A 27044-nucleotide genomic window follows, 5' to 3' on the forward strand; every position below is an offset into this window, starting at 1 on the left:
CACTGGCTCCTTTCCCTGTAATTGCTTCGCACCCCTCCTCTTCCATTGTTAGCAGTTGGGCACACTGGTTTGGGAAATGGCTTTACTCACTGTGCCTGAGAGAGGAAGGATAGATACCGTGAGTTGGAATTCGATTGCTGTTCTGAACCAAACCAGTGCAAAGCTTCTTTTCATGGTAAGGTCATATGCTACTCCCAGTGATTAACATAGATTCTGAGTAGTGTTTTGTCTACAAAGTGCACATACCATTGCTAATAGCAGTAAAAGAACAGTGGGACAGTGAAACAACTGAGTGGGAGAGGGAGGGAATATGTAAACAAGCCAAGGGCTATATGAAAAGACACAGTTTCTACTCAGAGAACGGATGAATACAGCAAGGTTCAACACTGATGTGAATAAAAAAAAATAATTCAAGGAAGAAGTATGCAACTTGGAGCATTTCTTACTTAAAAAACAAAGCTGCAGACATATGACAAACACAGTTATTTTCTCAAAACCAGCATAGATTCTAGTGTGATAACTGCACTTGATTTTTTTATATTGTAGAATAATAACTACAAGTAAGTTTTGTCTTCCTGTTTCTAAATGATATTTTTAAAGTGTCAAGGAATTTTTGGTGTTGAGTTCTGCGGAACTTGTGGGGGGTGGTGGTGGTTGTGGTTGTTTTCATTAAATGTAAAACACCAGTCCACTAAAAAGATTTCCAGATATGTTTAATCTGGCATCCAAAAGTGTTGATTCCTTTTGGAGTCTGTTTCCATTTGTTTTTAAGAACAAGTTACATAAGAAAAAAAACCCTTTGGTGTTTCATTTGATATTCTTATTTATTATGAAACATCTTTGATTATTCCAGACTATTGCTAATATTATGGGGTTTTTCTTTCTTTAAAAAAGGTGCGTTTTGAAATAAGCATTAGAATTGCCAGCAGCCCAAGGAGAAATTTAAAGCCTGGTAAGGATTTTCTTTGACAGATGTTGCAAGACTCTTTCACATGACTAATTGGATAGTTGCCTTGCAGGGTTAATTTTCATCTTTGTTACCTATTAAATACGAGGAGTTTTTCCTTCCTGTTATATGTTATCTTTAATAAAGTCTCACTGTAGTAAATACTGATGAGCAAGTTAGCTATAATTGGATCATTTCAGGTGTCTGAAATGCCTTCAAAGGTGAAGGTTCTGCTGTAGCATTCACCTGAATCAGAAATTCCACTCTGTATATTGTGTTTATGGAAGTACCTTAGTTTTAAAGAATTGTGTTTTGGGTTTTGTGCGTTCTTTCCTTTCCCAACTCCTTCATCAAAATACACTTTTGTAGCGACGGCAGGAAAGAACAGTACTTAACTTGAAAAAGCCTTTTGAAAACCAACTATGCCTGTAGATTCTTACAAGAAGTAACTACAATTTAAAACTCAAAGGGGTTTCACAGCTATATGGAGTATGGGCAACAAGATTTTCATGGTTACTGGTTTAAAATTTCTCTGGTACAGTTTTGCATGTATTTAATGGATGTGAAAATTCTTCTCTTCAACTGAGAAACACTTAAAAGCCCTCAAAATTCTGGATAATTGGAGCCTGAGGAAAGGTGAGGAGAAGGGATGAGTATGTAGAACAAAGCTCTTACCAGCCTGCAGAAGAAACTTACTCTCTTCAAATTAGATTTTTTTGCTTTCATCAAATATCAAGAGCTCCATGATGTTCCATGGTCACCTAAACAATTAACATAAGTAGATTTATATTTGACTAAATATCCTTTTATAATTACAGATTGTTTTGTGTGTTGACCTGATAAAAGTTCTTTGGTCAATCAACTTATATAATATGAGGTTTGCTATTGAACTTAAGGATCGAAAGCATTTCTGCGTAGATTGTTTCTGTCTAAAATCTCTTTGACGTGTTGAGTTGATTTTTGCAAACTATTTAGAAACACTGAGGGAAGCAGGCAGTATGTATTATTTTGAGATTGGATGATGTTCTCATAAAAGAAGAGGAGAAATGGCAGCTACTAAAACTGCCTAGCTATATACCAGACACTTCAGATTTTCCAGATCTTATGTGAGTTTTTTAGCTTCTTATAAGGCCAGTTTGAGGAGAGTCTATCCTCTCAAAACCACAGGTTTTGTCACCTACAGTGAAGTTGCAGCATTGAGAGTAAGTCAAAGATAACTTGCCATTGTTTCTTAATCTCCACTTCTGAATATGTGAGGTAGAGAACAGGTTGGTCAGTGAGCTCAAAGACCATTAACAACCCCTTTTATTCTGTGCTTTGGTGTGTACGTTTTTGTGTACAGAGATAAATATTGTAGTCTAATTCCTGAACTACAGGGATTGAAAGTAAATTTAGAAAAATAAATCTCTCTACATCTTATCTGCTGTGTGTTCATATTACACTTTCTGCTTCTAGGACCTAAGTTTTATTTGTGAATCTGCCTTGCCGTTTTACATTTTCAACGTACAAATTGAGTTTAACATACAGATATTGACCACACTAAAAAGTAACGTGAGTGTTTGCTACTAAAATAATTTCTCTGATGATAGAAGTAGATTTGTCACTGTCAGTCTCTAATAGTAAATCACAATTTAAGCTCACTGTTTGTAAACCTTCTTATTAATATTATACAATACATATCACATGGCCCTTCGCTATCACATGCACATGTGATATATGTTAAAGGTGAATGAACATGGTCCTTATGTCTGCCTCTCTTACCTTTGCTGTGATGTAATTGATAGTTTGAAAAATCGAATCATTAAACTCTTTAAGTGTTTCTGTGTGAATGAATTAAGTAGTGGAAATGCCACGAACGGTTTCTTCCTCAATGGATGTCAGTTGTTTGATTGACTTAGCTACAGATACTAAAATGATGGTCACTTCTTCTCACTTTTCTGAACTTAAATACATAGATAATGCTAGTCATATTATTGCAATTTATGGATAGTGGATTCTAAATATAATGTGTTTTCATATTAAAAATATTGGTTTTAAAATAGGTCATTAGATTCACTGAAGAAAATACTGGTGCTATCGAGAGTAGATACTTGATGTACAAGCAAAGGAAATTTGTGAAGAAAGAAATAAAATGACCTCTGGAGCTTAGGTAATGAAGACAGTAATGAAACCAGTGCTACTGAGCAAAGGCTAGCTGTTGAGTTACAGAATATTTTAAAGGTGAATGGCAGTGTTTATACGTCAAGAAAATATTTGAAGTGGTAGCTTTTTTAGAGGGCAACTTAAGCAACAGAGTGAAGTGTTAGGCCAAAAATGATGTCTGAATTCAGACAGGCTACAACAGTTAAATAAACCATAACTTTTGATACAAATGATGAGTCTCTTTTGTGGCTCACAGATTTACCAGGCATCAAGTAAAATTTCTCTTCAAGCCTTTAATTTTTTTTCTGGTTTTTACTATTTTAAGTGAACTACCTAATTTCATTTTAATCAGTGTCTGGATAGGGAGACTTTCTACAGGAGTACTCACTCATTTACCAGAGGTCTTGATTGCTTCAGAAGTTACTGCCCTTCTCAGCTTTACTTCTAACATTTCATAGGAGAGCAAAAACACTTGTGCTGAGGTAGGCATATTTTACTTTATGCTAAAACAGAGGAGTATTCCCATCAGTTTCTGTGTTACAGCTACTGACTCAACCTATAATGTGTTTAAATTGTCAGAAATTATCAGTGTTTAATTTCTTCTGCAAAGCATGTTTGTTTCCTTTCTGCACTTTTTTCCTTCCCCTTGCCCAAAAGACACATTACTTGTTAACGTTTCAGTGCTGGGCATAGTGCAGTGTGGCCCAAACAGTGTGGCTTGAAGCAATAATATAGTACAAATGTTAAAGAACAATAACAGTAGGTATGTACTTTTTCTTAATCTTGCTATTTATCCTTGAATCCTATTTTAGGTGTTGCCTTGTCATGAATTCTAGAGACCCTGGCTATCTTTCTCTTCGCCCTTTACTGATAAAATTGTGCTTTGGGGTTTACCCAAAACCCCAACACCTAATATAGACTATTAGGTGTTGATTCAGAAGGCTATTGAACATGCCTGAGGAAAGCTGTAAATAAAGTGAAATTGATGATTTCTAAAGTACAGTAATATTGACTGCATCTCCAGTTTCCAGGAAGTTGCTCAGAGTAGTATTTGGGAAATGTATAAGAAAGGAAAGTCCAATTGCAGGATTTAAAACTGACTAAAGGATTTTTTTATTTATTTACTTTAACAAATTTAACTGGAATGTGGAAATAATTTTACAGATGTTGCAAAGGTAAAAAATGTAGCAAGATTTACAGAAAGTGTCTTCAACTCCAAAAGTAAAAATGAGAAAATAACTTACTTAGGTTTAAAGGAGATATTCCAGAACTAGAAATTGGGATGAAGCTTTGCTTGGGAGCGAAATTAGCTCAGTTGCTTATTCTGGCTTCTTGCAACTTTGTTTGAAATCTATATTTAAATCTTGTCTTTCAGCCAGACACTAGTAAGATGAACTGTAAGACTAGCTTTTCTTTAGGATCAGGAAAATACTACTGGAATATGTTATATTTTTTCTGAACTAAATCTTTTCTGAACTTATTCCTTCATGAAACTATTGAGGGAAATGGATAAATTATTAGTATCATTAGATAAGCCTGTAAGAAATGTGGATAATTATTGTGGCAAGTGCCATTGCCACTCCTAAATACTTCTTTTCTAAATGTCTCTGTCAGGTCTAGTCTCTTCTTTCCAGTTTTCCCTTATTCTCTTTTGCCCTATTGGTTTAGATTCATGTTTTAAAAATAGAAAAATAAAAAAAAAAAACAGAACAAAAAAAAAAGCACATCTGGTGTGAACCTCTTTCAGTGTGCTGTAGCTGATCGATGTGTAGGAGAGCTGTACTCCGCTCTGCTCATTGAAAAGTTAGGGGAACTTTATTGGAACTTGAGATTGGATCAACAGCATAAATTTAACTCATAAATGTTTGCCTCATTCCTGTTACTGACTGCTGCTCCCTGTGCTTGCTGCCTTTTTTATTCTCTTTTTTTTTTTTTCACTGGAACTACCTGAAAAACTAGCATGTGAAGGAGTACATTTGGCTTTGCAATTGGCTTTAGTACATTGGGATTCTTTGAACCAAGCTGTATTATTTAGCTACTTTTGTCATTGGTATTTTTTATGGCCTCCCCCGTGAGGTTACAGTGGAAAAAGGAGTCTCTTTCGGTAAGAGTTTGAGATTTTGCTGTTGAGCATCAGGATATGTTGCACAGAACATGAGAACCGTTTGCCAGCACTGAATCATAGGTACAGTTGCCTCCTTCAGGAATACAAAGAGAAACAGAGGAGGTACCATGAAGTAAAGTTAAATCTAAGTTAAATCTATCAGTAAGTGGCCTCATGTTACTTCTGTCACTACACTCTATTGTCTTCTGGAGAATCATGCTCCATCACTGTGGGAAGCAGATTTTTGAATGAGAATTTATGTCCTAATGGTTCAGGATCCCTCTACCTGCTGTGGCACAGGGACAGTGCCCAGGAATTATGCTTTTACGGTAGATCTGAAGCATCTTCGTTGCGATTCAGCTGCCCACATAGGCATCTAATGCCACTTGAGGTGCTGTGCAGTATCCACACTAACCACACGGAGCAAACAAGCATGACACGAGACCCACAAGAGATCTGTGCCCTTCCGGAATGTCAGCTGGCGGCCAGACAGGATACCCAGGACTGTCTAAACTGGTTTTAGATGACTGTGCTTAGGCAAATGAATCCTGTCCTTTGTGTCAGGACAAACAGATTCGAGCTGTATGGAATGCCTGATGTGTAAGGGATAAAGTGCTCACTAAACGATGTGGGGCATTGGCTTGAAGTATGGATTAGAAGGATCAACTAACCTGATGCATCTGTAGTGCTCGCGGCTTCATTTTCATGCTTGACAGAAATTGTTGTAGGCTGCACCAGTTCATCTAGAATTGAGCTAACGATCCAGTCCCAGATGTTCCAAGTAATTGATGCAGTCTATGTTTGTAAATCTCTGAAGAGAGACTGGCAGTTGGTGTCTTGGTAGGCGCAGGATGTGGGAGTGACTTGGGAAATGTAAGGAGTTCATCTTCTTGTCATTGTTTTGTTTGGGCACGATTTTGCAATCATGTCATTATAAACAGTTTGTGGTGTGAGAGAGGAACTGTTAGCAGTAGTTCAAAAACATTTAGTATTTGTTAGCAATACTTGAAAATGGATATAGGAAGGGCACGTTTTTAACAAAAGTCAAAGTTTGAAAGCAGTTTTATTAAAGATACTATGTTCTCTGGTTTGACTATTGTCAATCTACTGTAAAATACTGCAAGTTGGTATTTACAACTAGTCGTGTTAGATATGTAAGATCTCGACACTGATACAGTATTGAGATTTGCCTTTATGGACAGCTTTAGTTCAGTGTTACTGCAGGGGATCCAGGTTCCTCCTCCCCCCCCCCCCCCCGTGTTACGTGGGGATCTGTTTTAAGATCAGTTAACTTCTGATTGGCTGCTTCTGAGTAGCACGAGTATAATATATATCTTCTATTCTACAGCTGTGTAGATGATACTATATTTCTTTCTTCTGTTATTGACTGTGACTTACAAAATGTTAGATATTAAATGTCACATTAATTCTATGACTCTTAAGACCAGCTAGGTCTTAACGCTTGAGTTGCAGTAACAATAAATATACTTTAATTTAATTTTCTTTAAAGAGAAAATATTTTTCTCTGTAGATATGAAAAGTTTTAAAGTCTCCTTTGTCCCTGGGATACATCTGTAATTACCCTTGTTGCTCCATAGCCAAATCGCAGTAAATAGATTGTTTAGAAGTTTTTAGCATTGGGAGTACTTGAATGTTATTTGAGTCTCAAGTTTGATTGTAAATGCTTATCCTTTGAATACTTTAAAATGCTTATCCTCTGAATACTTTAAAAAACAGATACTACATATTTGTAATCTAGCCCCCAAGAGGAATGCTACAAGGCACAAAGATTTCACATATCTTTTAGTTATTTGTGGTACAAATTGCATAGTTTGTTTCTTAAGAATTTTAGTATTTAAACCTTTGTGATGGTTCAGAGTTTTGGTCTGTGTTTCTAACTTAACAGCTGTGTCTGTATTTAATCTTAGAATAACTTTGGTAAACCCCAAGTTTTGAAAGTGTGGTAAACCCTAGGGTCTGGTGGGTTTTTTACTAGAAACATTCCTTTGACTCCCCTGAAGCGTTTTGTAGAAATGTACAGCAGTTCATTGATACCAATTCACTTTCTGCATAGTACCTGCAGAACACTCCTCTGCGGTACAGATCTCTTTCCTCTATTAAGAGGAGAAAAATTCTAATGCTTGGAAGTTGAATCTTGTGTTTCTAGCTTTCTGAATATAAGAACAACCTTTTCTTGAATTGTTTTTTTTGTGTCCCCCCCCCCCGCTTTGAAGTTGTTCATTTGGAAGAGAACTTGTACCAGAGTGAGAACATTTGCTGCTCATCAGGTTTTTTCAGGAGCTTTTGGCAATACTAGATTCCAAGCTCTTCTCTGTGGGGTGTGCTTACCTCCAAAACTCTTCTTGCCCATTGTGACTTAAAATGAAGATACTGAGTACAAGAGCAGTCTTCTGAGATTTAACTGAGCTTCAGTGTCTTTCATTAATTGTGTTTTTCATTTAAGATGTTCTAGTGATTCACATTGCTAGTGATTCATACAGCTTTTTATTCCTGTTTTTAGTAGCTTAGAGCTTTGTTTGGATATGAAAATGCTGTTTGGATAGTGCGTTCTCAGCTGTCAGGTGTATTTGTGTATGTAAAATTTGATACGCTGAAAGTGTTGTTTGGCCTTTAAAATAACCTAGAATGAAAATTATCTAGCCCTTCTAGAATGAAGAAGTGTTTGCATCCTTCAGACAGATTTGTTTTGAAATACCAATTATATTTAGGCTTTTATGACTTCTGTTGTAGACATCAGTTTTGTTTGTAGACTGCATGAAACTAATGTTACGGTCACAGCTTGATACTGGCAGTACTGCTGTCATCACGCTCTGCACGTTGGCAGTGAGGAGCACCAGCCCTGGTCCATTGGCTATCCAAAGGCACGTAGTAAAACAGTTAGGCTCAGCTGGCTTGAGCAGAACTGCACCTTGATTATACCCTGCGGAGTAACGGATATACCTTGAGCTGGGGTTCTGTATGCTGAAGTATATGGAGATACTCTTATAAGAGATACAAACAAGTATATTGTTGCGCATGAGTGACAGTACATGAGAAGCAGATCATACTGGAAGCAAATATAATGCTTTCGTTTCATTAACTGCTCTAAATACAGACTTCAGGTTTCAGATCTTCACAAACACTGCTAAGCATCTTTCTGAAAATGGAATGTCCCTAAAGATCAATTGGGGTTATGTTGTTAATAGAGCCTAGGGAAATAAAAGCGTAAAGACACAAAAGGGTGGAGAAAACTTCTGGTTTCTGTAAAAGGCAGTACAAAATTTTCCTGCTCGTGTTTGTTTAAAAACAAACAAAAACCCCCACAACAAAAGAAACTCAGCTGCGTTATCACTTTAGCCTTAAAAGAATTAAAAAAGATCCTTTTCACCCATTAAATTTATACATTTATGGTACTGTGCTATAATTTTGGGACGCTTTTAGTGACTGTACTTTAATTTTTAATTTAACATAAATCATGAAGAGTCCAGTTAAGAATGCCCATATATCAGTGGTTAAGATCAGTTCTATGTTTCTCAAAAATACTTACGCATTTTAAAATAAAAATAATTTATTTTAAAAGCTAGGTGTTATGTGGAATAAGAAACTGTATAGAACTATTTCATGGTGTATTTTTTAAATCCACTGTTATCAATGTTTTAAACATATGAAAAAAATATTCTTTAGCTAGGCAAAGTAATTTGACAGTATTACCAAGACCGCTGTTTAATATATCGTCCTTTAAGTTACACAACATGCCAGTAGCTGGGAATGTTTGGGTTTCCATTTTTCTGAAATTCTATTTTGGGGTTGAGCAGTAACTTCTACAATTCTTCATCTTCAGTACTCCATAATGAATAGCTTGCTAAGAGTAAAATTAATGTATCTGAGCCTTTGGTTCCCAAAGTACACTGCTGTTTGGGGTTGTTTAGGTTTTTCTGGATTAGGTGTTTTTGCATAAATGAACAAAATGCTCACTTAGTGTTTTTAAAATTGTGCTGCAAATAACTTTATTTTTTCAAAGGCTTCTTCTGCAATATTTGCATATCAATGCTGCATTGTAGTGCTGTTGGATAGTAGCATGAAAGTGTAGCCTGTTTCACTATCAAACCAAAAAAAATGCAGCAACAAAACCATTTTTATTTGAAAAGCATGTTTTCACTTTTAATCAGTTTTTATGATGGCATATTCATGTGTCAATGTTGATGTCTTCATGCTGTTTGAAAATCTGCAAGATATTTCTTATCGCTATTTTAAAATTACCTGTAATGTTGCAGGTATCCTAGATATTAACCATTACTATTTATATTTCTATTACAGTCTTGAGTTCATTGCACTTAGTCTGCCATTTGGATTAGTGGTTTTCCCTGCTCAAAAATCTTGATGTCTGGTGCTATTTAAGATACTAAGAGTGAAAGCATCAGGAATCAAAATGTATTCTGCTTCAGCCCCTGTGCTGAGCGGGAGTGCTGTTTCCATGGCAATGCACAGGCTAGTGGGGGGGGAGGCTGATGCCTTTTCCCCGATTCTGAGAGTTTACATATCCAAACATGACTATTCTTAGGAAGATTCTCTTAAAAATCAGTGTTTGTAGGAGAGAAGGAAATAACGGTAGTGAAAATGGTCAATATACATCCAGCTGTTTCTTGTGGTGGTTTGTTTCTTCTTTAATTGTGAAGGTTTGTTAGTGCACCACACAGCTTTTCGCTAATGCTAGAAAAATGTACTAACTATAGCAGCAGTGATCTCGGGCATGTTAAATGTGGGCTGTTCTAACGTTTAATGGTGCTGCAAATGCTATTGGAAAAAACCTTGCTTTACCCTTTTAATGAAAGCTGCCTTCCTTTGGGAGGCTACATTATTAAATATAGTTGACATTTCACTGGGAGCAAGTTCTGAATAAGCAAAGGGTAAATAGTCACCGTTCCAGAGATAACAAAGCTTTGCAATTAGTTTTATTTTTTTTAGAAAGGGCAGGTTTTAGAGCAGGTAGTATGCTAAATTGGTCTTCCATTACTGTAGTGCAGCTGTGTCTCAGCCTCGCCCATTTTATTTATTATAGGAACCATAGGCTGATGCGTTTTCTGTGCTCAAGCTTATAGATAAATCCTTCTTCCCTAAGTGGATTGTGAAACCGTTACGTTTTACTGTTGGAATATGTTGGGGTTTGGTTTTTTTTTTTTTTGAAGGCTGAATATTTTGTATTGAGACTATTTTATTTAGTCACTAGAGATAAATTTCTTTCTTGATTTAAAAAAAATACACAAACCTGAAATTACAGGGAAGAGGAGTGCAAACCGCAGAGTATTGTCTGCCTGTCTAGTTTTTTTAATGAGGGATTGGAATAGTGGCAAATACCGTGTGTGGGAATGAATTTATTTGCATGGAGAATTTTCACCTTTTCCTCTGGCGGTGGCTCCCAGAAGATGATGTCACCTTGCAGCTCATTGGTTGTGTGGCATCTAGTGCGGGGAAGGGAGAGAAAAATGCCGGCACAAATCTCAGTGGTGGATCTAGGGTGTTTGCGAGCAGTTTTTGATAGAATCTTTGATTAGTATTGAGAATTTACTGCGTGTGGCCATGTGAGGTGCTGGGTTCGTCCTAGGGTGAGGGGATTGAAGAGCTATCAGAGGAATGAGGCGGCTGATCTGCAAGAGGATCTGTGATTGTAAGTTGAAAAATCTGGGTGGAAGGAAAGAGACAGGGAGTGCTGGTTAGACTCATTGTGGGAGGATGTGTAGCAGAAAATGCATGCATGAGTAAAAGAAGAAAAGGGAGAAGCGTTTGTCTTTAGTAGACTGGAATGATAAAAATTATATTAAGGGCTTTCCTGTGGGGATAATATTAAAAAATGGGCAAAAATATTAAATCTCTGCACAGATATTTTCCCTTTGTGGGAATGAATGTGTAGGATTCATTTTTATGTTCAGTTTTACAGTGGTTAATTATGAAGGCAAAATAATATTTTATAAGAACTTAACATATAGGAAATGCTGTTTATTTCTCATTGTCATTTTATTCCTAGGTCAGAGACAGAGGACAAAGTGATAAATATTTGTTTTTATTTATACATTTTGCGACTTTCTATGAAATGTGAAGCAGAATAGTTGATTAGGAAATAAATATACATCCATTCTAATAGTTGTATTTTTATTTAATGTATCCTTTTCTAGACAAAAGCTTTGATGATGAAGAGTCAGTGGATGGAAATAGGCCATCATCAGCTGCTTCAGCCTTCAAGGTTCCGGCACCTAAAAAGCCAGGAAATCCTTCAAACAGTGCAAGAAAGCCAGGATCAGCTGGTGGGCCTAAGGTTGGAGGTAATGTAAAGCTATTCAGATTCTAATCGGTGTTCCCAGAAACCTTGCCAGAGCAGGCACAAAACAGAGAACTTTGGAAGGTGATGTTTAATTCATGACTGCAGTATTTTTGCAGAGCTGAAAACAGTAAGGGACCCTGTTTTACGTAATTATTCATACGTAAAGGTGTGTGCATGTCTGTCTATTTTTGTGAATGTACATTTAGCTTATTAAGGCCTCTCACATTATGAATAAAATTAACATCTGGAGATAACAATTGTGTTGGTAAAATGAATATATGGGTGCCTCTGATGGAATCCACGCATCACTTACTGTATATATAAATATACTGTGAAATTCTGTAGTAGGTCTGTGTAGATGAAATTTTTAGTGTAGGTCTGCACTGTTTCACATGGCTAGAAAGGACTAGCCAGCAGCCATATACCTCAACAGAGCTGTATATTACACCTCAATGACTTTTATTATTATTCCTTAAACTGTAAGAGTATTGTGAAATTGGTTGTGAAAGATAAAAAATGAGGGTCAAAACCCTTGCCAGGATTTTTTTGCATGGTAGGCTTCAAAGCAGTATAATGAGGATGCTTACTAATTATAATCATTGAACGTGGAAATCCGCATTTTTTTAGGGTGGGGGTAATCTAACAAAAGCAACTGTTTACTGCTAAAGAAGTGATAGCTTTCTTGATGGTTCATGCACACATTCAGAAAAATATATAATTAAGTGGAAATATACCATGCTTCAGGTATGCCTTTTTTATGAATAAATGATTCTTTCAGTAAGGGATTTTTGTAAGAGTAAGTAATTTTTTCATGCTCCTATTCATGTAACATTCCCTTATGTGAACTGCAAAGCAAAGATAAAATTTGAAAGAAGATACACATGCCAAACAAGCTGCCTTAAGTATTTTCATGTTAATAAGATACAGCTAATGTTTTGACAATTTATTGTTTTTCTGATGTGATCTTCAGAATTCCTAATAAATTGAAAAGATTCCCATAGGGCGGGATCAACACTGTCATAGTATAACTCAAAATTGATAGCAGTGTGAATCAGAAAGTGCCATCTAAAAGACTTCCTAAAGGAAGTTATCTCTTGAAATTGACTCTTAGTATTTATTCGTTACACAAATTAATAATACTATCATCTCCTTTAACCTGAAATATGGTGGTTTTTGCATGTAAGACTAAAATATGTAGTAGCAGAACGGAATGCTCAGTATTCCTGTTTCTTTCAGTATGTGCTTCTTTTAACAATATTTTATTAAAATATAGATGTGTTTTAGTGTAAAATTGTTTTTACATGTAGACTTCCACTTTACATGCTCTGCAGTAAAAACATGGAGATAGGAGAGCAGGGGAAGGGAAATAAGAACAGAATAACTGCTCGACTGATTTGTTCAGTTTATCTAAAAATTGAGGAGTAAAGGAGACTAAAAAAACCAAAAATTATTACATTGTCTTTCCTCCTTTTTGTATATTGTCAAACTTTAAAAAAATTAAAATGAAAAAATATATGGAATAAGGACAAAATTTAGGCATGCCAAAACCGGAGAGCTTCAGTGCCTTGCTTTATACCATCCCCTTTCAACTCTGGAAAATACTGTTGAGTGTTCACATGTGCATCTTTCCCCTCTTTTTTTATTCTGTCGATATGTCTGTAGTCAGAAATTTGAAAATTTAGGATTAAATGTTTGGCTGGCCTTTATAATGTTGATTAAATTGTTCTTTGAATGCTTGTCTGTATGTGCATCTATGGTGTGGTTGTGCAGACTGCTCAGGTGCTTGGCCATGGAGCATTTTTGCCTTAATATTTTGTAGGAAATATGTTATGCCTTGTATTCTTCACCAAATGGCTAGAAGGTGGAAATTTGTCTTTCAGTCTTCAGTTGTTCTCGACTACCTCTACATTTTTCTCTTGCTGTCTACCACGGACAAACTTTTACAGGTCTATTAATCTGCTTGTGCCCAGATTTCTTTCATTACATATAACGATATGCTTCCTAGTTTAATTCTTCTTTGATGTTTTTTCCCTTCAAGTTTTCCTTGAGTTGACCCTCAGTCTTTTCTTTTTAGCATTTTCCATATGTCATCACTGATCAGCAAGGCTATTATCGCTGTTTTCATTTTTAGCAGCTAGTCTTCATTTTACTCCTGCTGCTCATTATTTGTATCTCTCAATGTTTTTCTCCATCTTCATACTTCTTTTTTTTTGAGGTTACCAGTGTTTAAACTAGTTCTGTCTAGTAACAAGCTTGCTAGCAGATAGAAATGTTAAATGTCTGTGCTACCTGAGAGCGCCTTACTCTTCTGCATAGTATTTACAAATCCTGCATCTCCTAGCCTAATAAAGAACATTAGTGTAGATGCCAAATATATTTCTTAAACAAGTCATTCAAGTCATAGTCTCTTCCAGAAGTGAGGAGTTTCCCACAACATTATTCATATGAACAATGATACTAGGTCAGACAAGAAGTCTGTATAGTCCACTGTCCCATCTGACAGCAGTCAGAAGTGGCTACTAGAGAAATGTATGTGAACAGGGCAAGCGTCTAGAAGCACATGGTCATTACAGGACAAAGTGCTGGGTTGAGAGACCCAGAGATCAGATTCCACAGAGAACCATGGTCTTTGAAGCATCCAGTTAGAGCATCCTGTTCTGCTTATCTTGAGACTTCATGGATCTTTATGCCTACAAACAAACCTTGATGCTCTCTCGCGTCCACTTTCTGTAGGGTCTGCTTTGCAGATGCCTGCAGGTACAGGACACCTGAGATTTTTCTCCAGCCTCAAAGCTGCCATCTTCATGGAGCAAATCTGTGGTTCTGGAAGTTGTCTGCTCTTGCTGATTTATTAAGGCTCTGCCATATCCTGCAGTCCCAAACCCTTCTGCTCACCACTGCATTCCAAGCCATTAATCGGTGGGTATGTCATTTCTCACCTTTCCCTCATAAGCACTGGCTAACAGGTATTTCAGGCTCATAACTGCTCACCTCATGGTTCTGCCACCTGTTGGTCCTGCTTGCCTAAATTTTCTCTGACTTTTTTATATATACATGTATACATAGTAAGAAGTTGCAGTTCAGCCTTGGAGGAAAAAGTAGCAGCAGCTCCATTAACTGTGTTGTTTTTTCTTTCCTTTTCACAAAAATCTCTAAAGTCATGTCAGTGACCCACAGCTGAAGTAGTCCTTTGCTGCAGTTTCTTCTCTTCAGGCTTCTGTGACCAGGCAGAACTGCTAGTGCAGGTAGAAGTTGTTCTGAGTGTAGGCTGAGATTACTGCAAGTTCCATTCATTTAAAGTGCCTTTTACATTCTGGAGATCCTTTTCCTAGGATATTGCTTTAGAAAGATGTCTTTTCCTATCAGCTGTAGATGACAATAAAGAAAGTGCAGCTTTTTCCTGTTTCCAAAAGGGAGTGGAGGCTATCCTGTCATGAGGCTAAGAAAATTAAACCTCTAGCCATGCTGCTCACTTTCTTTTACACTGATATCTGCTGAATTATACCTCAGGTGCATGTGTGCTTGGCTTTTCATTATATACTCCATGGAGATGTTTCTTATTGAAGAAACTGATAATTCCACCACTGACCAGATACTCTGTTCAAGTGAAAGGACCCATCCAATATGCAAAAAGACTTTTTTTTTTTTTACTGTGTTGGGCACTTTCCATTTAATGTAGGAAATGTATTTTGGTGGCACTGGAAATGCAAAGTCACTGTCCAGGAAGGCAGGTGAAACAGCTATGTACATCAGCAATAGCAGTGTCCTGCTTAGGCTGGAATTCGCTCTCCTTGTGCTGGGAATGACTGTGCAAGATCTTTTCCTGTTGGCTGTAGGGATGGGAGAGCTTGTAGAACTTGTGCATTTGCTGACAGGTGTGATTAAGTCTGTAGAAGACAGCTTGCCAGAAGAGTATCAGAGCAGGCAGCCTCAGCAGGGTACTGCCCTGAGAGTAAGAAATCCAGCAGTCTGTTTCTCATCTGACTTTACTGCTGGGAGGTGTTCAGACACTGACCGTCTTGCTTGTGATGAATGAGAAGTGATAGGTCTTCAACTTAATGGGGCGGTGCTTTGTTTGGCATATTTCTTATTCTGTGGTCAATACACTTTCCCGAGTTAGTCTTTTGCCAGGAAATGCACAGCTGATCTACTTACTTCTGACACACTTGCTTTCAGCTCTTCATTCAAGTGGCAGAGCCTCTGGAAATACCCCTTTGCTCTAAGGCCTTGCTTAGAACGGACACAGTGTGTGTTCTGCCCTTCCAGAAATGGATACTCATGGGCTCTTTCTTGGCAGTATGGCAGGCAGCTTTTCAATTGTAAGGGACACCATAATTTACAGTAGAAAAAGACATAAGTTGAGTATGTTAGCCAAATGAGCTATATTCTTGTCCCTGCGCTGTTCAGGATCTCTTACAGGGCTTTGGCGGGCTCTCTTGCAAATGTGGGCTCCCTGTTGCAAGTCTTCTAGGGAATTGTTTGCTTGTATACTATTCAGAAGCTTTATGTAGTCTAGATACTAGTAAGAAACTTCAGTCTGTACCTCAACAAGATGACTGGCCTCCTTTCTTTTCCCAAAATGTCAATTTAAGTCTGTAGTCTTTAAAATGGATTAAATGTAGGAATAATGATACTTCAATAGAGCCATGTGGCATTTGGAAGAAAAGCTTGCTGATGAAACCCAATCATGACAAAAGTTCGTATTAACTTTCTGTTGTATGTTTTACGAGAAGCTCTGTAGGGCTGGAACATCATTTTTAATGTTGTAATTTGAAACAATGTGGACTTTCTACTTTTTGCAGTTGTCTTCAATGGGAAGATACTGCATCATGTATTTTTACCTGCGGTTCATTGGCTTTTTTAATGTATAGTGTATTGGCCTACTAGCGTTATTACATGTTGCTTACTGTTTAACACTAATAAGGATGTTACACTTTTTGAAACAACCTATGTAGCTTTAGGATGAATCATCCAGTGACAAAACAGCAGAGGGGATGTTATCAATTCAAATGTCAGAATTATTGTAACTGCTGTTTAAAAAGATATTTTGAAGTAAGAATGTTGTTGATGCCAAGTGTGAAGAATATGTAGTGAAAACCCTAGGACATAGAGTTTTGGGTTTTTTTCTGTTAAAACAAAAATGTGTGCATGCAACAAGTATTTTTTTTTCCAACACAAAAATTGTGATGTTGCCTTCTTTTCTTAAACTGTTCAGAGGATCTGGTCCTCAATGAAAACTGCAACTGTGCCACTTTGAGGTTTGATGCTGCATTATTTGAAACAACCCTCAGTTTTAGGATGATCTTAATCGTTAAAGTTAAAAAAGGCCTCCTAAAGTTTGATGATTGCTCAAAAAAACATTAAAAATACCTCCTTTTAGGTAGAAATTAAGTAACTGGAAAACTTGGGTGAACCAGGTGAACAGTTTTGGCAAAAGAAGGCTGTGAGAACTATAACAACACCATGCATGTTTTTATTGGCTACAGGGACAGATTCTTAGCTGTAGGAAGCTATTCCCAACTTTAGGAAATTTAAGTATAGCTTGTGTATCTGTCTATAGTGTGTTCTGTCAGCATCATAATGCTTTTTTTTTCCTTCTCAGTAATAGCAATACAGCTCTTTGCTGAGAAGTATTAAAATGGTGTTGACTTGCTTCTTTAGCCTCTATTTCCTAGTAGAAGACATTTCAAAGTGTTTAGAGGCTTTAGTAGGAAACAGTCTAAATGGAAAAGCTCTGCATAAAACAAATGTGGTACTGAAAAATGGATACTTGCCTTCTGAAATCTTAGCCAGGTGAAGTTAACCTCATTAAAACTACATACTGTAGTTAAACATTTTTGTTAAAAGGGCTTCATTAATTGTGGAATTGTAAATACAAATTGTTAGTGAATGGACTTGAAACAGAGTAAACTCGTGCTTGCTGTATTGATTGTCTTCAGACTCACGAAGACAGTTCTGTGTACTTGCACAAAAAAAGCTTCATAGTAATCAGTGCCCAAGTTTGGGTGGTTTGTTTTGTTTTATTTTGTTTTTTTTAACTTTTGAGTTCCGCAGAAAATAAGTTCAGGGGTCTTTCCTCTATTATTTGTTTAGCCCTCATTAAGTGATTTCCAAAGTGCTGTATTCATCATGTAAAATAAATTAGGATTTATTTTTTTTTCTTTCCATTATTCTGTATTGGCCATTTGTATGACATAAAACTGCTCTGAGATAATCTTGGTCAGCAAAACATCCTTGACATTCTGTGGCCCTTGCTTCCCTTGTTGGTTTCCAGGTTGTTGTGAAATTCAAGGATTTTTCTGCAAGTTCCCAGCTGAAATCAGCCTTTTTGTCTTTCTGAGCAGCCTTTGAGATCAGCCTGGTGTATCAGAGTCTGAATCGGAGAATTTGTTTACAGAATACCTGTTTGCTTCCTTGTCCCTGCAGTGAATGTCAATTAACTTCCTTCCTGAGAGATCCTTGCCCATGGAATTGCTGGGTAGCAATCCTGCAGTCGTGAACTGCTGCTATTTTAACCTAACCCAGTATTCGGGGAAGTAGGTGGTCTTCCAACTTTACAGGTTCTCTGAGAGTTGTTGGATTTTGTTGTTGTTTATTCCCCTGAAAGGCACTTCAGGAGAGAGTTTCCTTGCACATGATCAGTGGTCTGTTTTCCTTGGCTATTGTCAGTGCTTGTCCATTCCTCTAACAGATACTTTCCTTTGCAGCTAGCCTCAGCACATGGATTGGAAGATCAACCTTAATGAGGAATCTGAATGAAAATAAATAAACATGATAAATTATAAATATAGAATCACAGAATCGTTTAGGTTGGAAGACACCTTTAAGATCATCAAGTCCAACCGTTAACCTAGCACTGCCAAGTCCACCACTAAACCATGTCCCTAAGCACCACATCTGCACCTCTTTCAAATACCTCCAGGGATGGTGACTCAACCACGCCCCAGGCAGCCTGTTCCAGTGCTTGACAAGCCTTTCAGTGAAGAAATTTTTCCTAATATCCAATCTAAACCTCCCCGGCACAACTTGAGGCTATTTCCTCTTGTCCTATCGCTTGTTACCTGGGAGAAGAGACCGACGCCCACCTCGCTGCAACCTCCTTTCAGGTAGTTGTAGAGAGTGGGAAGGTCTCCCCTGAGCCTCCTTTCCTCCAGACTAAACCACCCCAGTTCCCTCAGCTGCTCCTCATCAGACTTCTGCTCTAGACCCTTCACCAGGTTCATTGCCCTTCTTTGCCTACACACATATGTGTACACATACCTATACATAACACCTTTGGAGAATATGTATTCATAATTACTGTTCATTAGTCTCTCTGTTTTCTGCGCGTCACCCAAGGACAGTTGGCAGATAGTTCGTACTACTTTAGTTTATTTCGCACTGATTTCTAGAAGCTTCAATTAGATTGTAGGATTTATTATGTTGGTATAAGCATGATACTGTATCTGATAGTCTTCTCTCAAAAGGCTCATAGACTAGAAGGTGGCTTACAAATGGATAAAATTGGAAAAGAGTAACAGTGGAGCAGAAATTAAGAGGTCTGGGGAGAAGAGCTTATCGTGCTGTGTAACCTTTTTTTGACATCTCCCTGTGTTGTAGTCCCAAAAGTCCTACTAGCGATCATGGTAGTACCAGGCAGTGATGAGAATAAGGAAGACAACCTACCCCTTGTTTAGTTTGATAACATTGAATACTGATTTTTTTTCAAGCAGTAAGAAAGGGAAGCAATTTGTTTATATTTTTGTATGGGTGAATCCAGAAGGAAAAAGAGGGAGGAGGAAGCTGGGGCTGCAATCAGCTGACCGTGCTGCTTTGAGTCCTTATGGACTGTGGCTGTGTTCCAGAGTAAGCAAAGACAACCATTCCAAAACATTCCTGCGTTGCTGCTTTGCAAAGTAGCAGGTGTGATTCCTCTTTGTAGGGCTGGGGGGAGGAGAAGTGTCTTGGAGAAACCTGTTTCATTTCTTTGGACAATTGTATATGCTCTCAAATGGAGAAGCAGGGAATGTAGAAGCATAAGATGCAAATCATTTTTATAATTTGAGTAGAGAATTTTCATGAAAGGTGCAAATATTGCTTGCAACAAATAAATGAAATGTTCTTAAAAATATAAAAGAAAACAATACATTAAAATCAAATCACTTCAACCTTCTGTCTTGTACTAGTGAACTTTTAGGAGTAAAGATAAAAATGTGTTGTCTAAAACATGTAAAAACTGTAATTGTGTAGCTTGCAATGAAAGGCAATGTTAGTTCTAACTGCTCTTAATATAGTATCTGTTTAAATCGTTTCAGAAAAGAATGCACAGTTGAAGAGAACTGACAACAGTAACGAAAATACTATTTTTCTGAAACTATCACAGCACAACAACTCCAAAAAAATCACAGTATCACAAACCAGTCTGTTTTGCGAAACAAATTATAGATGATACAAATTACCTGTTTGTGTTCCTGGTTGTTCTCAGTAATTTCTGTAATGTAAAATAATCAGTGCGATTTTCCCTATTCAGGTGTAAACTAGGAACAAATTAAAGTAAAATGCAAGTATTAGGGTAGTAGAAAGCAATATTAAAAACTGAAAATAAGACTAATACTGTCATGCTCATAAAATTAGCATAATTTTAAAGCTCACTTCTTGAAACTGGACGAATGATCCAGGGTCTCAAATGTATGTTCTTTTAAGTATTTGTGAAAAATGAGTGCCAATAGAGAAAAGTAGTACGTGAGTGCTTTGAAAGATTACTGTGTGAGCACGAACATTGTGCCTGAGTTCAAAGATGATTGTATGAGCTTCCAGTTGAGTAGAAACAGACATTAATCAATGGTGAGATAAGCATAAAAGAAATCAGGTATCTGTATTTGTGCTGCTCATGAACTTCTTGTTTTTCTCCACACCCAGGGTTTGGTCTTATCTAATGTATGCTGTCCAAACCTCATACTAAGTAAAACACTATTAATTTCTTTGTTGTATAGTTGTCATATTTTCTTTATGCTTCACAAATGCTTGTGAATTTAATTGATCTCCATAGCATGCCTGTGAAAATAAGAGGTAGTATTATTAATCTTTCATACCTGTGAAACTGTGCTACATAGGAATTGAGGCTGAAGTTGTTGAAACTGTGCATTCAGTATTAGGAATCAGCTTCAAATACTACAGACTAAATTTCTCAGATAATGTAATTTTCAGTACACAATTCCAAAGGAATTTTCATGCTTAAGAGCAGCTCCAGACTTTAAGGTATGCATGCTAGTGCAGTGATCTTCAGTCCACATAAGAATTATTTTGTGCTTCCTCTTAGTACATGAGTCCTGTATTTGCTCCTGACTAATGTGGCACACTTCAAGGATTGAGATGTGCTATCCTAATAAACACCTTCCACCACCTTCTTCCTTGTAAGCATAGTTCACTCCTAATTTCTTCTTGTCCCTTCTGCCCCTGTTCTTTCCTGAGCGAGTAATCGTATGGAGAGATCTGCTTAGCATCTTGGTCCTCAGAGACAGCACACTTGCTGGGTGGAAACTTCTGTTCATATGCAATGTCTGTGGCATGTAGGAGGAATGTTTTAATGAATGACGCGCAATACAGGTGGGATCTCTGGGGAAGTTCTCTAACTATGTCCACCAAGTTTCTAATGGAGGCAATAAAGTAAGGAATAGAAGGTATTATGAAGGTATTTTAAAGTGTTTTGCTATTTTGTTCAGTTTGTGCAGCTGTTTCAGCTTGAATGATTTTCTGGGTGCCTCAGGGACAATGACTTTTGGCATTGGAGGAGCTGAGGTGGACAAGTCAGTTCAGAATGAATGTCAGTCACTGGGGCTGAACATGACAGAATTCATCTGTCAGTTTTCCTTAAAGTGGGCTTTCTAGCGAAGGCTTTTCTACTCCACTAAGTTACTTGGTTATAACTTGAATTGTCTTCTAAGCTGGTTTAAACCAATGTGAAGGCTTTGTCAGTTAAGGTTCTGCCAAAAAAAGGCTTATTTGGGTTTAATGTTGTATCTGATGATTTAAAAACATATTTTATTTCTGAAACTTACTTCGAAAAACTCTGGTGACTTGTGTTGGAGCAACTGATTACTGATCCTAACTGTCTGCCTGGTGACTTTGTCAAAGGCAGTTCAGCTTAACTCAGAGGCATTTTAGCTTAAGTTAATAAATAATGAACTGCAATGGCTTAAGAGAGTGGTACATGTTCCTTCTGCTGTTCCTCTTCTCTCTTCTCTCCCCCTCCTCTCTCCCCTCCCAATAAGGTAATCTCCCAGTGGTTTCCCATGTTTTATTTGTGAGGTTTCTCTGGTAGGCAAGGCATGTGCTTGCAAAAGCACTGGGAATATAGACAAGTTTATAATAACAGAGAGATTTTTGAGGATGGGGAGTTATTTGTTTCCAGATGCAATTGTTGTTTCTTTTTTCCTCAGAAAACAGACACAAGGCAGCTAGATTTCTGCCGATTTAAAATTTTTGTCTAAACTAAGATCACTACAGCTCTTTATGGTTTGGTCTTCCCCTAAGTTTTATTGGCAGAGCTGTGGCAATTAGCAGCATGATCTGTTTCTTAACTTGTATAGCAAAGCCAGTAAATGACGCTAACGGTTACGCCAGGACAATTATGCATTGTCTGATACAATTTATGCTGTGAGTAGAACTTGGTATAAGTTATTACACCAACATAATTTTATTTAAATTAGTCGATTATATCCATCCTAGAGGATTTACCAGTGTAACTATATAAAAGTAAATCTGCCTTGTTTACAAAAAAAATCCACCTTGTCTAATGTTGATCAAAGTGGTTTTTATAAGAGCAAGTGCTACGTCTTCGTTGCTTTCAAATGTTTTCCTAACTTAAGCAGGCAAGCTGAAGGCATCCATGTTCAGTGACTCTTCATCACCTGATGAAAGAACACCTTTGTGCTTTATCCAGATATTTGAGACTGAAGAATAGTTCTTTGCTTGTCTTATGGGAGTTTTTCTTATTCAAGTTTTTCAGTTAAAATAGAAAGATTATTCTTTCAAACATGGAAATAAGAACATTTAGAACGTTGACAGAATTGAGGTAAGACTACCAGTTTTCCTGTATTCTGTTAATATGTCAAAGTGTGTATACAGTATATCAAATTGCTTTAGATGACCCAGTAAGTTAAAACATGGAGGGAATTTCCGGAGACGCTCAATCTTCAGCTACTTATTCCAAACATTTGGTTCATCTTGACTGTTGTATTAACTGCAGTAGTAATCTTACGATACCTGGAAAGATAGAGATTCCTTACTGAGCCACTGAAATTTAGTCTATACATAGGACTTTATCAGAATCATAATCTTAAAATTCACCTTTGCTATCTCAGAGGTGGTAATTCAGATCATGAAGCACTGGTAACTTCCTCACCCCCCAACATATACCATTTTAAAAGTATGCTGTCAGTTTTATCAAATAGTAATAAGGGCTAATCCAAGGCTAAATAAGTAGATTTTGCAAAGACTATCTGAGAACTGCAGAAGATTCAGGAAAAATCCTAGTTTCAGCAACTAACAAACAGCAGAATGTATATTCAAAGAAAGGATTAAATATGACCTTTGCAACATCTGTCCATTAGGGCTAGGAACAGAATTTGGTTATTGCGCACTGTCTCTGTCAATGGTCCATTGCAAGGACCACACTAAAGAACTCTGTTCACAAACAATTAGATTTTGTGTCTTTGTTGTTGATAGGGATTGCAAAAATTGGTCGCTGTAAAGTATTAATTTATTTGTAGCGTGTGTGGGTGTGTTTGCCTTTTTTTTTTTTTTGGTATCAAAATTTTCTTTAGATTTCCCCCCCACACACCTCCTTGCATTTAGTGAGATAGGCTGTCCATTCCACTAGGTTGCCTTTGCGCTTGTCCTTGCTTGAGTTCATTTTGTTTGAGTATTGCTCTACTCCCTTCAGCCTATACTTAGGCTTTCAGCAGCTGTACTGTTCAAGCTACCTGGAGTAATTTCCTTCCCTGTCTCTAACTTATTTGTATCCTGTCATCCACTGGATTGTGCTAGCACAGTGTTTATACGGCCCCGCACTGAAGCAGGCCAGGGAACTTGCCTCATTGAAACCATGCTTCTTGGCCAGTTTATTTTATTCTCAGTTTAGCCACTCCCCATCATGATTTACTATTCAGCTGTACTAGTGCTAGAATGAGGGGGGTCAGTAGGAGTGAGTGGGAGTTGCCAGTCAGCCTGTTATACAAAAAGCTGAGTAAGTACTTGAGCTTATCCTGTCCACTTGTCCTATGCTGAGCTGAAGCTGCTGTCAGTTCCTAATGTACAGCTGATTGTTCATTATCCTACAAAGCCAAAAGGGTAACAGTACTTTTTTTTTTTTTCCTTTTAATCCAGAACGATCTGCATTTTCTTCTGCTTCAGTGTCTGGTAGATAAGAAGTGAAGCTTTTGAATTAGTTGAGATGTGGGTGTACCTTTAGGGTTTGGGTTTTTTTGTTTCTTTCAGAAAAAAATTGTAATCCACATCATCTTACTCTGGATGTGTTGCTTAGTAAGATACTGTTACTGCATGCAATTAGAGAATTCTGAGGGATAAAAAACATTTGTATAACAGTACTCTTTTCAAAGTTTACTAACACTTAATTTGTGATGCGCGTTGTGTCAGAAAATAGTAATTTTTTTATAGGGAAGTGTGTTGAGAAAAGCATTTATGAACAAAAAGTGAAACAAAGTTTTAGAGTTTGTGTTACTCCTAAGTTTCTGTACCGGTTTTGAAATGCCCTTTTTTCACAGGGAAATTTTTGTTCTGTAATTTTAGTCAAAAGACCCACAGAAGCAGAAAAAACTGAATCAGAGTAGTAAAGAGTGGCTACCAAATACAAGTTGAGCAATTTTTTATTTTTAGACTACTGCTTGTATGCTTTATTAAACAGTTAAGCATGCTTTGATTAAACAGTTCTTTGTTTCAAAACAAAAATACTAGTCTGGTATCACTCTCATGATATCTTTATTCTCCCATATAGTGTTGTCCCATTGTTTTGTCATCCCATCATGCACAGCTTTGTAGATAATAGTGGGGAGAACATCAAGGTGGTAGAGCAAGTGAGCAGTCCAAAGTCATTGTGATATGATGGAAAGATTTCAGATGTTTCAGTCGGAAGAGGGAAAGAACTCAACCGCAGGAATTAATTCCTGGGTGAGAAAACTGATTCTGCAAAAGACTGGGTAATTTCTTCACTTGCATACAGTACCGTTTCTGGTGTTGAGCTATTCACAATGCCTTGTGACTGGAAAAAACTTTATTCAAAAAAAAGACTCCTAGGGCCTCACAAAATGTTAGAAATCCTTAAATTTAACTTTTGAAGATGTCATCTCTCTTAGTAGTCTGCAGGAAGCAAGGGGTTTGTTTCCTTTGTCTCCATCCCCATACTCATTGAACTTAAGTATACAAAAAACCAAAAAAACAAAAAAAAAAAACAAAAAACCAAAAAAACCCCAAAAAAAACCACCCCAAAACAAACCAAAACCACAAACCCACCGTAAGACTCAGAGGTGCTTCAGCTGCTGTGATTTACTTCCATATCAAGTCTGTTTGTTATGTTTGGTAGATTCTCGCCAGCTTCCTGAAGTGTAACTTAGGCTTGCAGATGTCTCTCTCAGTCTGTCTAACCGGGGTGCTTGAAGGACAAGAATAAGTAAAGGTTATGAATGAAAACTAACAAGTAATGTAGATAAATGTCTTGTGTGGATTGTTCTCCCTCTCCTTCAGATGCGTTTCTCTTCTGGGTCTTAGCGGAGGGAGGCCCAGTTGGATTCAGTGGGCTGAGTCCAAAGGTAGGGTAATGTAAATTTAAGAAAAAGCTGGTTGATGAGGCTCTGTATTTTAGTTACCTGCTGAGCACTTAAAGATGTTAAATGCATTGCGGTTACAGCCCCTGAGAATTTTTTATAGTGTCCTTGCCATTAGGAATGCAATAGTTGAACTTGTCTGTACTTGGTCAAAGGATTGTGTGTTCTATGGGTAAGGCTAAGAACATGCATTATTCAGTGGAAAGCATTAACACTCAAGAGATACTTCTAAGAAATTTATAATCACTGCTTGGTCTGAGAAGGTAAGCAACAACAAAACAGTTCATCAAAATATGTCAGATATGTCAATTTTGAGTCTGTAGGCAGTACTGAAATGAGAATTTTGTAAAGCTCTGCTGTGGCTTTTGTGAAGTAGTCAAGCCTTACAAAAGCATGAGAAGTTCTTTGAAGGCATCTACATGTCTGTGACTATTATGTATCTTGTTAGCATAGTAAAAGACTTTCTCCTGAATTGGGAAACAGCAGATTGAGTTCTGTCACTTTTTGGTTAGTCTCTACAGAAACAGTGACTGAGTGAATTGGTAAACATACCTACCAGGACATCAGGAAGGGAAGGGAAAGGTTGAACAATGTTTTTCCTCCTCATGCAGTATAGACTTTTGACAGTTACTTCACACTTTATTTTGGTATGCATATGTGATCATGCAGTAGAGGAGGAGAAAGATTAGTGAAATAGAAGTGAATGTGCTTTTAGAGATAACTTTAAAAAAGTGTCACCTGCCAAAAAAAAAAAGCACTTTTTAAAAAAAGTTTTTTTAAAAAAAAATTTCTTTTATTACCAGGCAAAGAGGCAATAAAACAATTTTCTGGGAGTAGTAGTTTCAATGAAAAGTGGTCTGTAGAAGTGAGCTAGTTATTGAGACTAGGGAAGGTGGGAAATTCTGTGTGCCTGGACTATGTCAAATGGATTTAAATAGTAGTCTGTCCTTCCTCTTTCTGTCTTTAAAGTAATAAATAGTTATTCGTTAGATAAAGGATGTTCTCTTATTCCTCAAGATGCATTATTGGATTATGTTAAGGTGCTAGAAAATCTGTTACGTAGTCCATGCTATTTTCTGATTTTAAAAGCGATACTTTAAGGCAGGCTAAAGATGACAACATATACTTATTTAGCAGAGGCAACTTCATCCCCTTTTAATCTCAACTTTATAGTGTACAGGAGTGCACTATGAATACTTGAGATCCAAACATTTCCTATGGTTTTTATGTTCATGGCCTGTATGTGTCAATTTTTAATGTTTGATTTCTGTAAGTTTATTCTCTTGGCAGAAAATTGGTAAGTAACCAATGGGAATGCAAAATACCTTCCCCCCCAAATTTAACAGTAGTGTGTGGGTATTTATGTAGCTGAATAATAATACAGGACTTGTATAAAATGTTAAGTGCAGGTTTTTTTTTCTTCTAGTATCACAGGATCACTGTAGTCTTACATAATATTCTATCAGGTTGTAAAGAAACAGGTAGTATGAACTTCATAGGGGTTTACTGTTTTGTGACTAATGCAGTGAGTTAGCTTTGACTACAACAATTTTGATGATAAGAACAGAAACTTTTTATGAACTGTTCATAATTTTAAACATTTTTAAAAAGAGTAAGTTCTTTAACCGTGTGAAAACCATATTTCAGCCTTTAAAAATTAGGTAATGTTCTGGCTACTCAAGCTTTCTTTTCCATTTACTTTTCTCGAGTACTGCA

At 37.1% G+C, this 27044-nt stretch overlaps 1 protein-coding gene across 9 annotated transcripts in view; it reads left to right on the forward strand.

The window, feature by feature from the left end:
• CLASP2 (cytoplasmic linker associated protein 2) overlaps positions 1-27044 on the forward strand; it is a 153328-nt gene that overhangs the window by 49590 nt on the left and 76694 nt on the right. For all 9 annotated transcript variants that reach the window (XM_072853721.1, XM_072853723.1, XM_072853725.1 and 6 more), the window contains one exon: positions 11363-11509. In XM_072853721.1, the coding sequence (XP_072709822.1) occupies positions 11363-11509 (147 nt within the window). The remainder of the gene's footprint in view (positions 1-11362; positions 11510-27044) is intronic.

Source organism: Ciconia boyciana, chromosome 2, assembly GCF_034638445.1.
Source record: "Ciconia boyciana chromosome 2, ASM3463844v1, whole genome shotgun sequence".
In the NCBI taxonomy this organism is placed as follows: domain Eukaryota; kingdom Metazoa; phylum Chordata; class Aves; order Ciconiiformes; family Ciconiidae; genus Ciconia; species Ciconia boyciana.